The 14468-nt window shown below is 41.5% G+C and overlaps 1 protein-coding gene across 1 annotated transcript; it reads left to right on the top strand.

Annotated features, from left to right (window-relative positions):
* The first annotated feature begins 7863 nt into the window (after positions 1 to 7863).
* On the top strand, positions 7864 to 9593 carry LOC149234648 (cysteine desulfurase, mitochondrial-like). The gene has a single exon (XM_089371904.1). It carries the CDS (start codon positions 7994 to 7996, stop codon positions 9359 to 9361), a length of 1368 nt encoding a protein of 455 aa, XP_089228030.1. The 5' UTR covers positions 7864 to 7993; the 3' UTR covers positions 9362 to 9593.
* Positions 9594 to 14468: the final 4875 nt, after the last annotated feature.

Below are 14468 nucleotides of genomic sequence, written 5' to 3'. Positions count from 1 at the left end.
CCCGATGAACCTCCCTAATTTCCCAATAATCTACCATTATTTCCCAGCTCTTTTCCTGGTACGTCATTCTCACTCAAACCTTCCTCCCACGAGCGAACAGAGCGTTTCTGAGCAAGGGAATTAAATGCTTCTCTAAATTTACCATTAACTTACTATCGCCTGAGATGGTGCGCCAACCTTTGCAACATGATTCAGGTTGTGGGGGCTAGATACTCACGCTTTTTGATATACTAGGCACAAGTGTAGTGCTAGAATAATGAACGCATACACGTCGCGGTCGTAAACAGAGGAAGCCCTTGCCACAAGGCCCAAGGACAGGCCAGGCCCAACATGGAATGATGCGACAGGGGCCAAGGTGCAGGGGATTGAAAGAATCAGGGGAGGGGGACATAACAGAGAGGAGAGGAGGAGGGACGAAACAGGTAAAAGGTAAAACAAGAAGAGAGGGGGGAGAATGGCAGAGGATAAGGAAGGGAGGGATAAATAAAGAAAAGGGGAGGGGATGGGGGGTCAAAAAGAGAGGGAAAGCGGGGGCGAGGCGGGGAGGAGAAGTTATAGGCAGCTAGCCTTGCATATTCCAAATTGATAATACTTGCTAACTTCTTAGCGAGACCAATAATGACTTCCTCAACCCAATATTTGAAGCTCATGAATGCGATTAGGGGATGCAAATCGTTCCCTCAACCTTGTTCACAATAATTCTTTCTTCGCTCAACTGGTAGGCCTGGTTTGCCTGCTTATCGACTTCTTGATTATTCCCTCTTAGGATATGAAAAAAGGACATGAAATCAAAGGAGGAGATCAACCCTTGGGATCTCTTGATAATTTGATTTAGGTTAATGTTTTTTGTTGATGAAATATAGTTCATATGGCTAATGATCAACATGGAGTCCCCTAAGACTTGGATTTTTCTAATGCCCTTCTTTTGAGCCAATGTTAGACCGAGAAACAAACCATAAGCTTCTGCTTGGTTTTTTGTCTTCCTTCCGAGCCTCTAAGCACATCTATCTTTGATGATTCCTTCGGGGTTAATGAGAATCCCTCCCCCTCCTTCCACCACAAGATTTCCTTTTGACGCTCCATCGAATTGAAGGGTCCATTAATTCAAGGATCTGATCCATTCCACCAGACCTTCTGACGTCTTAGAATCCACTGGGCCAGAGAGGGAGCACCTCTACTTGGGTGCTGAGGAGCCGAGGGTCCAACGCAAGGAGCCAACCAAGCAAATTCAAGCTCATCCAAGGAGGGGTCCATTTCCGGTCTATGCAATTCCATACATGCTGAAAGGGCTATCATGGCTATTACCCCAGTAGACGTCCGAGAGTTTTTGAATATAACCTTGTTCCTTGATAGCCAAATTTTTCGACAAACATACTTAGGAAGAGCAGACCAAATTTCTTTGAATTTGCTTTTGGCCTGAAGGGAGCCCAAATAACATTTGGGCCAAGAGTTGAAGAACATCAGGAGATCAGAAGGCCAAGCAGTTCTGCAGAATAGAGGGCCGAGGACCACCGACCAAACTACCTTAGCCACTTGACATTGGAGAAAGAGGTGAGGAATTGATTCCTTCGCGGATTCACATAGCGAGCATCTTGAGGGGCCGATCTGGCCCCACTTCTGAAGGTTTTCAGCTGTGAGAATTTTTTTATGCGAGAGAAACCATATAAAAAAAATAAAAATAAAAAAATAAATGACTTTTGGAATAACATTCATTTTCCAGATTTTTCCCCAAATGGAGGTTTTAGGCAGTAATTGGGTATTTAAGAGCAGGTGCGAATACCTTTCTTTGACAGTGTAACTGACATTTTTCCATCCCCACTTATCTGCCACTGTAAGAGCTATGGGGGCACAACCTCTTAAATTCTTGATTAGTTTATCTCTTTGGAGGAGAAGAGCCTCCGGGATATTTTCTATCTTCCAACCCTTCTAGCCTCCTTGCTAATTCCAATCAGAAATCTGGTCCATATTTTCCACCCCACTTTGACTCATGAAAGTTCTAAGATCCACTAGGGAAAGATCCGATTCCAGGGGTTGGAGGCACAAAATCAAATTCGAAAAAATATTGGTGGAGGCTCCATTCCCTGGTATTTTGCTTAGATTATTGTTGATGATATCCCTGGAGGAGTTAATCATACACTAGATGGGGGAGCCCAATCCTGGGACCTCACGACTCCTGCGACAAATTTTTTGATTTAAATACTTGGCCCTTATCACCTGAGTCCACCATTGATTTAGATTTGTGATCATATTCCAGTACAATTTTACTCCCATTGCCATATTTGCTAACCTCGAGTCCCTTATTCCCAATCCCCCATGTTGTTTTGGGGCTCTGACCGTTTTCCAATTCACTAAGTGGTACTTCTTGGTTTCTGTTCTACCTCCTTCCCACAAGAATTTTCTTATATACATCCCCATTTGATGCAACACGCTCTTAGGGGATTGCAGGGCAGTAAACTGATACAAAGGGATCGCCGACATGACTGACTTTACAAGGATTTCCCTACTTGCATAATTGAGCCACATCCCTCCCCAATTTACAATTTTTGTTTTCATTTTATCTTTCACTTTTTGCCAAGCATAGGGGGCAAATCTTCTTAGAAATATAGGGATCCCTAAATAATTGAATTCTTTCCACTCTCTGATTGCTTTAAACCCCACGACTTCTTCATTTTTTTTCCTTTTGTCTTGAGATATTCTAGCTGTAGATGTGGCTTTTGCTGTCATTAGTGGCTCCCCCCGACACACTGAGGAATCTATCTAAGATTCCGTTGAAGCGTTGAGCAATTATGATCGAGGCTCTGCGAATCAAAATTGTATCATCTGTGAATTGCCCATGATTTATACTTTTGATGCCTTCTTTGTACCTTATACCCAGAAGGTTGAGGATTGCTCTTTCTTGTTCCAATTTCCTACTCAGGGCATCAACCATGATGATATATAAGAAAGGGGAGAGGGGGCACCCTTGATGAAGGCCCCTCGAAGCTTTGAAGAAGCCTGCCACCCTGCCATTAACCAACGGAGCAATCCAAGGGGAAGCAATACAAAGATTGATCCATCTAATGAAAGTATCATCCAACCCCATTTTTTAAGGACTTTTATCACGAACCCATGTCTTACCCAATCAAAAGCGTTTTCCATGTCCAACTTAATGATCATCCCTTGATCACCCCTGTGCCAGCTAGAATCAAGAGCTTCTTGGATAAGGATAATATTGTCAAAGATTTTCTTACCTGGGACAAACCCCCCTTTGGTTTTCAGAGATCAAAGAGGGCAATAGAGGTTTAAGCTGAGAGGCCAACAACTTCAAGAAGATTTTGTAGGAGACATTGCAGAGGGATATTGGACGAAATCTAGAGAAGGAGGAGGGATTCGATTCTTTTGGGATCAGAGCCAAGAAAGAAGAATTTATGCCACCCCCCATAGAAAAGCATTTGAAAGAGTATCCCACCAATCTGCAAAGGTCCTTCTTTATAACTTCCTAGAAGGAATGATATAAGGTAGTCGAGAATCCATTCGGGCCTGATGCCTTATCGGGGGAAGGAGAAAATCACCTTCCGAATTTCCTCGATCGTAGGTGGGAAATCAAAGTGTGATTCCTTTCCTCCGACACCATCACATGGATACAATCAAGGAATAATTCTTCGTTGGAAATATCACATGTATGGTCCCTTGTATATAGCTTTTCATAATGCTCTACCACCGCTCTCTTAATTTCTTCAGCTTTCTAGTAGTTTCCCCCCCATGATTTATCTGAGTTATATTGTTTTTTGATTCCCTGAACTTGGCTTGCTTGTGGAAAAATTTTGTGTTCCTATCCCCAGCCTTCAACCAGTTATTTCTAGATTTTAGTCTCCAATACTCCTCTTCCCTTCTAAGGTTTGCATGAAGGATCTTAAAAAATTATGCTTCTTTATGGAAGTTTGATTCTTTTACCAGTGTTGATTCCTTTTGTCCCTGGATTAATGCTAGTTTTACTTTCATCTCTTTGATGTTATATTTCCTGTCTGATTTGTTTTCCTTTAACCACTTTTTAATGTCTCCTTGTCTGCAGATCTTGGACTCCCAGATGGTTATTGGGCTTCCCTCTATCCACCCCGACCAAGATAGGGAAACCACCTCCAAGAAATTGGAGACTTCCAGCCATAGGGAAGAATAGCGAAAGGGGATTGGGCCCAGATCCAAGGGCTGGGAGATAATCAAACTTATTAGCTAGTGGCCAAATCCAGACCATGGGAGAATAGAAGATTTGAGGTTGTAATTTAGGATTAGGAGATTGTCTGTGACTAGGAAACAATCCAGCCGTGTCGCACTATGGTTCACTCCTACTCTTTTGTTGGTCCAAGTATACATAAATTTTTGGGGTTTTACATCAAAGAGATTCAGGGTTAAGATAAGATCCTCCATATGCTCCTACAAGGCGTCACGAACAATGGAGCCCCCCTATTGTTTCATGATTGCCCATTGTTGTGTTGAAATCTCCTCCAATAATATAGTTATGCTCGAACTTTGTACCCTTTAACTCCATCAGTGATTTCCAGCATTCTTGTTTTTCCTAGAAGTGAGTGGGCATGTAAACATTGATCACTGTGAAGAGTTCATGTTTTTCTATAACATTAAAAATAGTTGCTATCCAATGAGTAGTTTTTAGAGAACTTACGAGTTCCAATTTCACCGGATTCCACAACGCACAGAGGCCTCCTGATGCTCCTCTTGAACTGGCTGTTTCAAGATTGCTATTACTCAAAATCTTGATTTTAATTGAGTCAAGAGACTGCTCATCCAACTTGATCTCCTATAGAAGGGTGACTTTTGGTCTTTCCTTTTTGATTAGGGATTTCACTTCCGTTATTCTTTTTATTGATCCCAGTCCCCTACAATTCCAAGAGATGATATTCATTAATCACTTTTTTAGGTTCCCCGCCCCCTTGCCAGGGCTCGTATTATTTCCTCCCCCCTGTTCCCTGCACCTACTAGCTAACGAGGGATACTGTGCTGGAATCCCAACTCTTTGTCTTTTTTCAGTTTTCTCCCTTTTGACTTCCTTATTTGTTTTTCTTCTTGCTTTCTTCCCTTTTCTGACTGGCTGCTTCATCCTTGCACTATCTGGTCTATCATCTGCAAAAATCAGTTGTGCAGATGGCCCCAGACCTTCCGTAGATGAGGAATTCGTCCATTTTATCCTCTTCCTCCGATGATTCTTCAGAACTATTGTCAGAATCCGGGTATGAGCTCAACTCCTTAAGAATTTTTGGGGGTTGGCCCAAGGGTGAAAACCGAGAGGATGGGGCCTCCTAAGAGGAGGAAGGCGGGGGGGGGGGCATTCTAATGTAGCAACAAAGCTTAAGATCCCAAAACGATTCTTTGACACTAGACCAAGGCCACGCCCAGCAGGCATGCCCAAGGGAGGGGCAAGCTTGACCTCCTTAAAGACCGTAACAGGGCCAGGGGGGTCAACAGGGGACAAAAACTTCAAGGGCTTACACCGCTTAACCTGTTGCCATTGTTCTTTAGGGTCCTAGACTACTTATCCAAAGATTCCAAACCTTTAGGACAACCTTTTTCAAAGTGCCCATACTTATGGCACAACTTGCATTTAAAGGGAAACTTGTCATAGTCGACTTCTTGCACATGCGTCCAACTATCCATACACAAATTGACAGCCGCTGGGAGACCTTTCTTTAAATCCACCTCCACACAAATCCTGGCACACGAGAAGAGGCCATCTTTTGGCTCAGAGAAATTGATGTACCTCCCTAGGGAGTTCCCAATGAGTCTGAAAGTCGCATCATTCCAACAATGAAGGGGAAGGTAAGGCAACTTCACCCAGACCAGAACTGATGAAGGAACATCGCATTCCAGGTTGAAGCTAGGACTCCAACAGTCCAGATAAAGCCCTTGAGCCCCCATAAAATATGGACCACTCCTGAACACTAAATATCGATCCATCCTATTCTCAAAGTAAATATTATAGAAGCTTTTACCACTAAAGGAGGAGATGGCAACACCTTTAATAAGAGGATTCCAGTTCTTCTCAATCCAGGCCTTTACCGCCTGAGGGGACGGCCAAAGGCCCATAAACTAGCCAATGAGACCCCTATTAGCCAATTGCAAGGCACGGGAGCGGGCCTATGGGGCACATATCTCAATCTCGGGGATCTTTGTCGGCTTATTCACAAACTTAGACTCACCTTGCTTGCATAACTTCGGAGCTGAAGCCACCAATACGTTGAAGACAACGATCTTCGTAAGCAGCGACGCCTCATGGGAAGGTTCTGTCATTGGAAGGAGCACACCCAACCCCAAGTACTCAGAAGCGGGCTTCTGGAGAGACCCAGTAGACCGATAACGCGTCCTCCAAAGAGCTAAACACTGCGCACACGAAGCCTAAACAGGCAAAAAAGGAGGCCAAAGCCTGACCAGAGGGGCCAAGGTCCCGTCGCAGGGGCCCAAGCAATAGACTGCAACGCCAACCCATCACTCCATTGATAGGTCAAGACACCACACTTGCAGAGCTCTGGATATCTATCGTAGGAGTCTCTTCAGGTTTTGCATTAATTAACAAGACTTTTAACCATGGATACTCACCCTACTTTACTATGGATATTATTAACTATACCATACCATGGGCTAATACCATGGGTCATCAATACTACATGCCCAAAATCCATTCTCATTTCACAATCTATATATATATATATATATATATATAAATAAATAAATATATTATTATTATTTTTATTATAATTTAACTTTATTACATTTTTGGGCCAAGAGACACTCTCCATCCTAGTATGGAAGAGTTGTTGTAATGTCCAATTATATTATGTTATCTAAACATTTTGACCCGATCAAATTACATAAAAATAAAAAATAAAATTATTAATTAAAACATTTTGACTCAGTGAAATTATATAAAAATAAAAATAAAAATGAATAATTAAGCCAACCTAGATACATCTTGACTCAAGATCTATCAAGCTTCGAGAGGGATCAAATTTCTCGAGGTGCAAACCTTTCTTCAAGTTTTGCACTCAGAAAAGAGGTTTGCACCTTGAGAGATTTGATCCCTCTCCACTTGATAGATCTAAAGTTAAGATGGATCTAGGTTGGTTACATTGAAGCAAAATCCATAAAAAAATACATAATATGCTTTATGAAACCAACTTTTGTATTCGTCTAACCTTTACATTGGAGCAAAATCCATCAAAACACCATAATTTATTTAGAACTAACTTTTAGAGCAAAATCCATCAAAATGGTGTGTGACTTTTAAATTTTTTGTTATTATCGTTTTTCACATATGCAATAAAGATCAATAAACCAAGATGAGATCAATTTATATATAGATTCATTCACAATGCCCATGAACCAAAATGATATCAATTTATATAGATTCATTCACAATACAATACAACCACTATGTTAACCAAAATTTTCTTTTCGTTTCTCCCCTATTTTTTTTAAAATCTCCAACTCTACACATTTGCAATCAATTTAGTTTCTCAACTACGATATAACTCATTATAACTAAACTTTTACGATGACATTCTACATTATTTTCATAATTTTTTTGTTTTAAAAGTTCGACTTCCACATTTTTTTGATAATTTTTTTTGTTTTAGTAGTTCAACTTCCACTATGGCAATATCAAAGCATCCTACAGCAAACTCATAAATGCCCTAAACTGTAGAGAGACGATCGGATCTGCGGTATTCGAGATCCAACGATCTATGCACGCTACAGCAGCGCGGGTGATTAGACACCGCCTTACCACCACAAAGCGCAATACGAAGACCACACGCAACTAGGATATTATTCTCCACCATGCAAAAAGGCATATACCATGGAACCTACTTTACAGTGGACAACCGACTTATAAACTTCACAAGGAAAGCTGACAAATACATTTTGTTGCAGCACTGTTCAAACCCAACTCTAATCTTCGAATCCCGACACTTCATTTTTTCAGACTCCAGACTTCGGCAGCTCGGCAATGGCGTCGAAGCTCCTATCCGTGGCGTCAAGAAGGGCCGCCAGAACTCTCACCAGTGGCAGCCCGGCCGCCTCTTTCTCAACGGCGGCAGCGAGAGCAGAAGAAGAAACGGTGGAGGAAACTGTGGAAGGAATCACAATGAAGGGCGTCAAGATAGCAGGCCGGCCCCTGTATCTCGACATGCAGGCAACATCCCCAGTCGATCCTAGGGTTCTGGACACCATGCTGCCGTATTACATGTACCAATACGGAAACCCTCATTCTCGAACCCATCTCTTCGGCTGGGAATCCGACAGGGCCGTGGAAAAGGCCAGAGAGCAGGTGGCCGCCCTTATCGGCGCGAGCCCTAAAGAAATAATCTTTACCTCGGGTGCCACTGAATCGAACAACATATCCGTCAAGGGTGTGATGCATTTCTTCAAAGACAAGAAAAGACACGTCATCACTACGCAGACGGAGCACAAGTGCGTCCTGGACTCATGCCGACACTTGCAGCAGGAGGGTTTCGAGGTCACCTACTTACCCGTGAAAAAAGACGGCCTCATAGACATCGACGAGCTGAGGGCCGCCATCAGGCCCGACACAGGTTTGGTCTCTGTCATGACTGTTCATAACGAAATTGGTGTGATTCAGCCCATTGCAGAAATAGGTGAAATATGTAGGCAAAACAAAATTTTCCTCCACACTGATGCGGCCCAGGCCGCTGGTAAAATTCCTGTCAATGTCGATGAGATGAAAGTGGATTTGATGTCATTGAGTGGGCACAAGATTTATGGGCCTAAGGGAATTGGGGCTCTGTATATGCGCCGCAGGCCCAGGGTTCGAGTCGAGCCGCAAATGAACGGCGGAGGGCAGGAGAGGGGAATCAGAAGTGGCACAGTAGCGACGCCGTTGGCTGTCGGCATGGGCGCTGCCTGTGAGTTGGCGATGAAAGAGATGGCTTATGACCAGAGTCATGTATCGGCGCTGCAGGAGCGATTGTTGAGTGGGATTACGGCGCAGCTTGATGGTGTTGAGATCAATGGGAGCGCGGAGCGTCGTTATGCGGGGAATCTTAATCTGTCTTTTGCTTATGTAGAGGGGGAGAGCCTTCTCATGGGTCTCAAGGAGGTTGCTGTCTCGAGCGGCAGCGCGTGCACGAGTGCCAGTCTTGAGCCATCTTATGTTTTGAGGGCTTTGGGGGTTGAAGAAGACATGGCTCATACTTCTATTAGATTTGGGATTGGAAGGTTCACCACGCCACAAGAGATCGATAGAACCATTAAGCTTACTGTTGATCAGGTTCAGAAGCTGAGAGAGATGAGTCCGTTGTGGGAAATGGTGAAAGAAGGAATTGATATAAAAAACATCCAATGGTCGCAGCATTAGAATGACTTTGTATTAACATAATCAAAAGGGCATATTTGCAACCATTGATTAATTCTCCATTATAAATGCTCTCCAGTTTGTAATATTCAAAACTCGACATATTGGTGGGTCACCTTTAACGTCCTTACAGATGCCAAGTTGTACACTCATCAAGCAAGTTTGATCCAGACAAGTATAGCCCCGCTGAGTTTAATGTATTTGTATGTTCATATGTAAAATATGTTGTTTAATAGCGCGTGTCGGATTATCAAGTCCAACTAAGCACTGTTTGGTATTGAGAAACTGTAGATCTTTGTTCCATGATGGTCCATTTTTTTGGTAGTAGATGCTTTCATTAACTAATTGCACCTAGATGGTCCTTGTTGGTTGCACCTACATGAGAATTGCAAGGTAAAACGAAATTACTTTTATAATCGAACAATCACAATGGCCCCCGACACTTTTCGTCAAATGAAAACATATTCATTTTTCAGATCATAGAAGAAGACAAAATTGGAAAGCTCATCAATGAAACGCTTATGGTCTTTTAGATTTCTTATTATCTTATCAAACTGAATAAGAAACTCTGACTTCAGCCTTCTGCCAGTTTCATCCTCATAGCTGATCTTGTTGCCCTCATACTGTCTATCAGATATCTAAACCGAATAAGAAACTGACTTCAGCCTCCTCCTAGCTAGCATATCTCCAAACTGGTTCCGTATGCACTATTGATTGAAATCTACGTTTTACAGATGGAAAGAAAAGGGATTCTTGACCTTCCTTTCTTCTGTGTGCTTTGGACATAATTTAATTGATTGATAATGTCATTGCATTTGTGAACTCATTAGAGAATTTCTACACTTCCAAAAAGTAACAGAAATACCATTCATGTTACCAGATGCAAATGAAGTTGATTGATGAGCTAAATTGCACTTTCAGCTGCCTGAATGTATTTTTTTGATGCGCAGGTAGTTAATTTGTTTTTTTGATGCACAGATAGTTAATTTGTTCAAGTCTAGGCCTGAAGTGTGCATTTTTTTATTTGTGGAAAGTGACTATTTTCCTAGTTATTATCTAGGACAGAATGTTGGTGAGGGGCATATCTTTTCTTCTAAATTTGCTGAGAACAGTCCTATGCCTTTGGTTGCATTATATCTTAGTAGTAGCCTTGAGCTCTCTCACATAGCTGTCATGGTTACACTGAAACGAATGTTATGTATATTTATCATGAATCAATACCTATAAACAGCAGCCCTCTTCCACTATCAATCAATGTTTATGAAACTAATGACTATGATTATTCCGTATAAGATTCCACCTGAAATTATAATTTGGGAAGAGTCTTGGAGCTCAGTTTCAGGTTTCTAATACGGGATTTCTTGGTAGCACGTGTTTAAAATTTTTAGCATTCAATAAAAACCTCAGTGAGAATACTGCTATGGTTTTCCTGGTCCTTTTAGCATAGTGTAAACTTGGCTTGACACCTTTTGTTGTTATGTGCTGTAGTATGGAGGTTCCTTTTAGGGAAAAGCCCCCTTTTAGGTGACCCATCATCATTTGATAAAAGCATAGAAGAGGGAGCCTAAGTGACAGTGGTTCCCTTTCTTTTAATTTATTTTTTAATTTTTTTGAGTTTTGTCATTGGTGTTGGCATTGCTTATCTAAGTGTGACAAATTGAGAGGTAATAGACCTGTCGAATCGATGTTGGTGGTCGCTGCCTGGATGGTGAATTGTTGCCCTTGAAAACCCTTGCTGCTTGCACTATGGAACTTCAAAGACCTGATCACTGCAGGTGAGCTCATGTGACAAAATGATTAGAAACTTAGAACTTAACCTTTGAAGTATGTATGCCTCTCTTACAAGTGAGCCCTCTAGAAGCCTTTCTTGCATCCTTTCCCATCCTTTTTATCATTTTTTTTGTTTTTTGTTTTTGCCTAAGTTTCAATATGAAGAGACTCGAGAGGAAACAGTTCGCATTGGAGGAATTGATTCTCAACCTTTAGAAATCAGTCCCTAGAATGAAACTTGTCACCCCTTCTTTTAGCAAGGGGTACCCATGGTAAATTTTGGATGAATAGAGCAGTTGGTGGCATGAAGTAGTCCCCCTTGACAAGCTGTTTGCATTCTGACTTTTGGCTGTTTCATGTTTCCCAAGGCAGTTCATGTTGTTAGAGGCATCATATATCAAGGCATTGGTCACACCTCCCAAAGCTGCTTATGGGCACTTGGACACCTCCTACATGTAACATCATTGAGTGCTGTCTTTATTTGTCACCTAGTGAGCTGATGTGGAGGTCCTATCTACACACATGCAAGCCATAGGGGGGCAATATTCTAGCATTTGATGACTTGGATGGGTGACTATGATGAGTTGACACTCTCTTGAGATTGTTTGGACAATGTGGGTTTGTCTTGAAGCATTGCTTAGCCCATTATGAGGCCCCATTTGCACCCACAACACTTGTGGTAGTCGGCAAGGTAATTTGATGACATGACGTGGTGATTTGGATGATTTGTGATGACATGGCATGCACTTGAGACACCTCGGATGATTTGAATGTGGCTTGGACAAACTATCTTGGAGAATGGTGACTTGGAATGAAGATCAAATTCATTATAATTTTTTGTCACTTGGCTGTATGGGGGTCTAATGACCCAAGTTTTGGCTTGTAGAGACATCTTCCATGCTTCATGGAGTGCCTTGACCCAAGGTATGATGATGGGGTTTAATTTGAGGCATTATGAGGGGTTATTGAAGTGTTAGTTGAGGACTTTGTTGAGCTTTTTTGAAGGAAGCCACCTTTTTTTTTGGACGTCATTGTAGCTGTTAAGTGGTTTTGATGCTGTTTTTTAACTTTAAATGTCACTCCCATACTTCATGGAGACCCCTTGGTCCAACGTATAGGCATGGACCATCTTTTGGGATAGTTGTTGGAGGTCTTGGACCATTGCATTGCATTGTTATGGTGCTATTATGGAGGGACTGCTCTCCTTTAGAGACATATTGCCACATTTTCATGAGGTTTTTGCACTAGAAGTGTGAGGATGTTGGATCCTTTTGACTCATAGGAGACTTCTTCACACTTGGACTACCATTTTTTGTGGGGACATTAGCCATCTACATCATTTTTAAACCATTCAAAGGCTAAGCATGACAACTTGGACCATTTTTATTTTGCTCGAGAGGATTGACCTCCTTTATTTGGGAATTACTCATCAAATCATTGTACATGGCTTGACCACTTTATTTTTATGTTGTGTTAGATTAATTTTTTCTTTTGTGAACTAGCATGATTAGCGATTGGGCTGGGCTCGTACTCATGTGACATGCGATTAATTCCAATCGCTACCACTATAACCTCTAAGGATACCAACATGGCCTCTCGTGCGGCACACACGGCACACACAACTAATCAAGTGTTTGAACCAATGATGTAGCAAGGAGTTTCTTAACAATACACTCTATCGCCAATTGATTTACACCCCGTGCCACGTGGGCATGTTGTGTTAGATTACTTGATTTTAGGATTTTTTAGATTTAATTTTCTCATGCTAAATCTAAGGAATTAAATCAAATAGTAAACGAAGTTAGATCTCTATAAATAGGTAATAGAGGAGGGCTTCCTCATTTATACTCATGGTTGGATTGTGAGAGCACTTCTCCCCTTGGAGCTTAATGGAAATATCTTTATGGGAGCAATTTTGGTGTTAAGGGCTTTATCTATGTGATGAATGTTTTTGAATTAGAAGTTATTCTTTCTTGGTTATGTGTTCTACATCTTTAAAGGAATTATTGTGCTTGTTCAAGACTACCATAACGATACTAAAATTGATCCATTGAGGGGCGACACAGTCACATGGAAGATGAATGTTAGGGTGCTAGTCCTCACTTTCTCTTTGTTGGTTTGGGTTAAGTTTAATCCTCCTTTGTAGGTTGTACTCTAAAGTTCCTTAGTAAGGTTTTTTTACTCTATTTAATGGCATAGTTGATTTGTAGTTGGAGGCTTTCCCATTGGAGGAATCCTTTCTAGTGGGGCCATGACTTCATGATTTTCCTGATTAGCGGAGGGGTTAATTTAGCTATCAGGTTTTGCCCAATCCACAAGTACCAAATAATTGACTTAAGAGGGTTTCCTTCTTGATCTCATCTTGCCATTTGATTTCTTTTGACTATATAACCCTAACAGAAAATTGGCACAGATTCCCTCCGTCACTTTTTTCTTTTTACAAAACCTTAAAAAATATTCAAAATTGTTTCATTAAGGGCACTGTTGACATCACTTTGTGCTTATCTTACTATGGCTTAGTGATCCTAGTAGGGAGCCCCCCCCTTGAGTCGAAGGAGAGCCAATGGCTATCCTAAAGAGGCAAAGATAGGTGACTGAGGTGGCAGTGGGTGACCTATTGAGGTTCCACTTGGATTGTATAATGTGGGTTGGAGCTTTCACCATTTAACGTACAACTTGAGTAGTAAGAGGAACCATTTCCCTTAATTTTTAAAATGGATCCTCTTTTAGGATTTGATTCCTAAATACTGGGATCTATATACTAAAACTAGAAACAAATCCGAAAAAAATTGTCAAATTTGCTTGAATCCAATCTTAATCATTGATTCCTCAATTTCTTGACAAATCAGATCTGGGCATGAGGCCAAGATGGTTGGATCCAAAACTGTGATGCTCATTGGTGGGAAAAACAATGTTGCATGCTTGCCTAATGCACGACCATTGTACACTTTAGTGTTCTTGAAGTCTTGTGATCCTTGTGCCATATCCTTCAAGAGCAGAAGTGCCCCATGGTATAGGTGACCAAACCTCTTGTGCTATTGTTGCACAACTTGTCATTGTTATGCACTAAAGTATCATGCTTTATTGGATTTGTGAGCATCCTATAAAGGCCACCTTCTCACACTCCTTTGACCAAAACTCAATTATGCTCATGGTTGCGATCTCTAATGAAACATTGATTGGTCATCAAGCTTAGCCCCCTCATATTTCTCATTGATGAAATTCAAATAGGATTCTTAGTGAAACTAAGAGCATAACATCATGTAACTCTAGAACATCACATGAAGGCATGCAAAGGGGGGCAAACCCCATTTTGGTAATTGAGTAAGTCATATCATTG

The sequence above is a fragment of the Pinus tabuliformis genome, chromosome 8, assembly GCF_031772625.1.
Source record: "Pinus tabuliformis cultivar Carrire ecotype Pingquan chromosome 8, CPIR1, whole genome shotgun sequence".
NCBI lineage: Eukaryota > Viridiplantae > Streptophyta > Pinopsida > Pinales > Pinaceae > Pinus > Pinus tabuliformis.
This window is presented reverse-complemented; position numbering and strand designations above follow the sequence as displayed.

Coding starts and splice junctions, on each gene's coding strand:
- LOC149234648 (XM_089371904.1), top strand. CDS start 7,994: ATGGCGTCGAAGCTCCTATCCGTGGCGTCAAGAAGGGCCGCCAGAACT.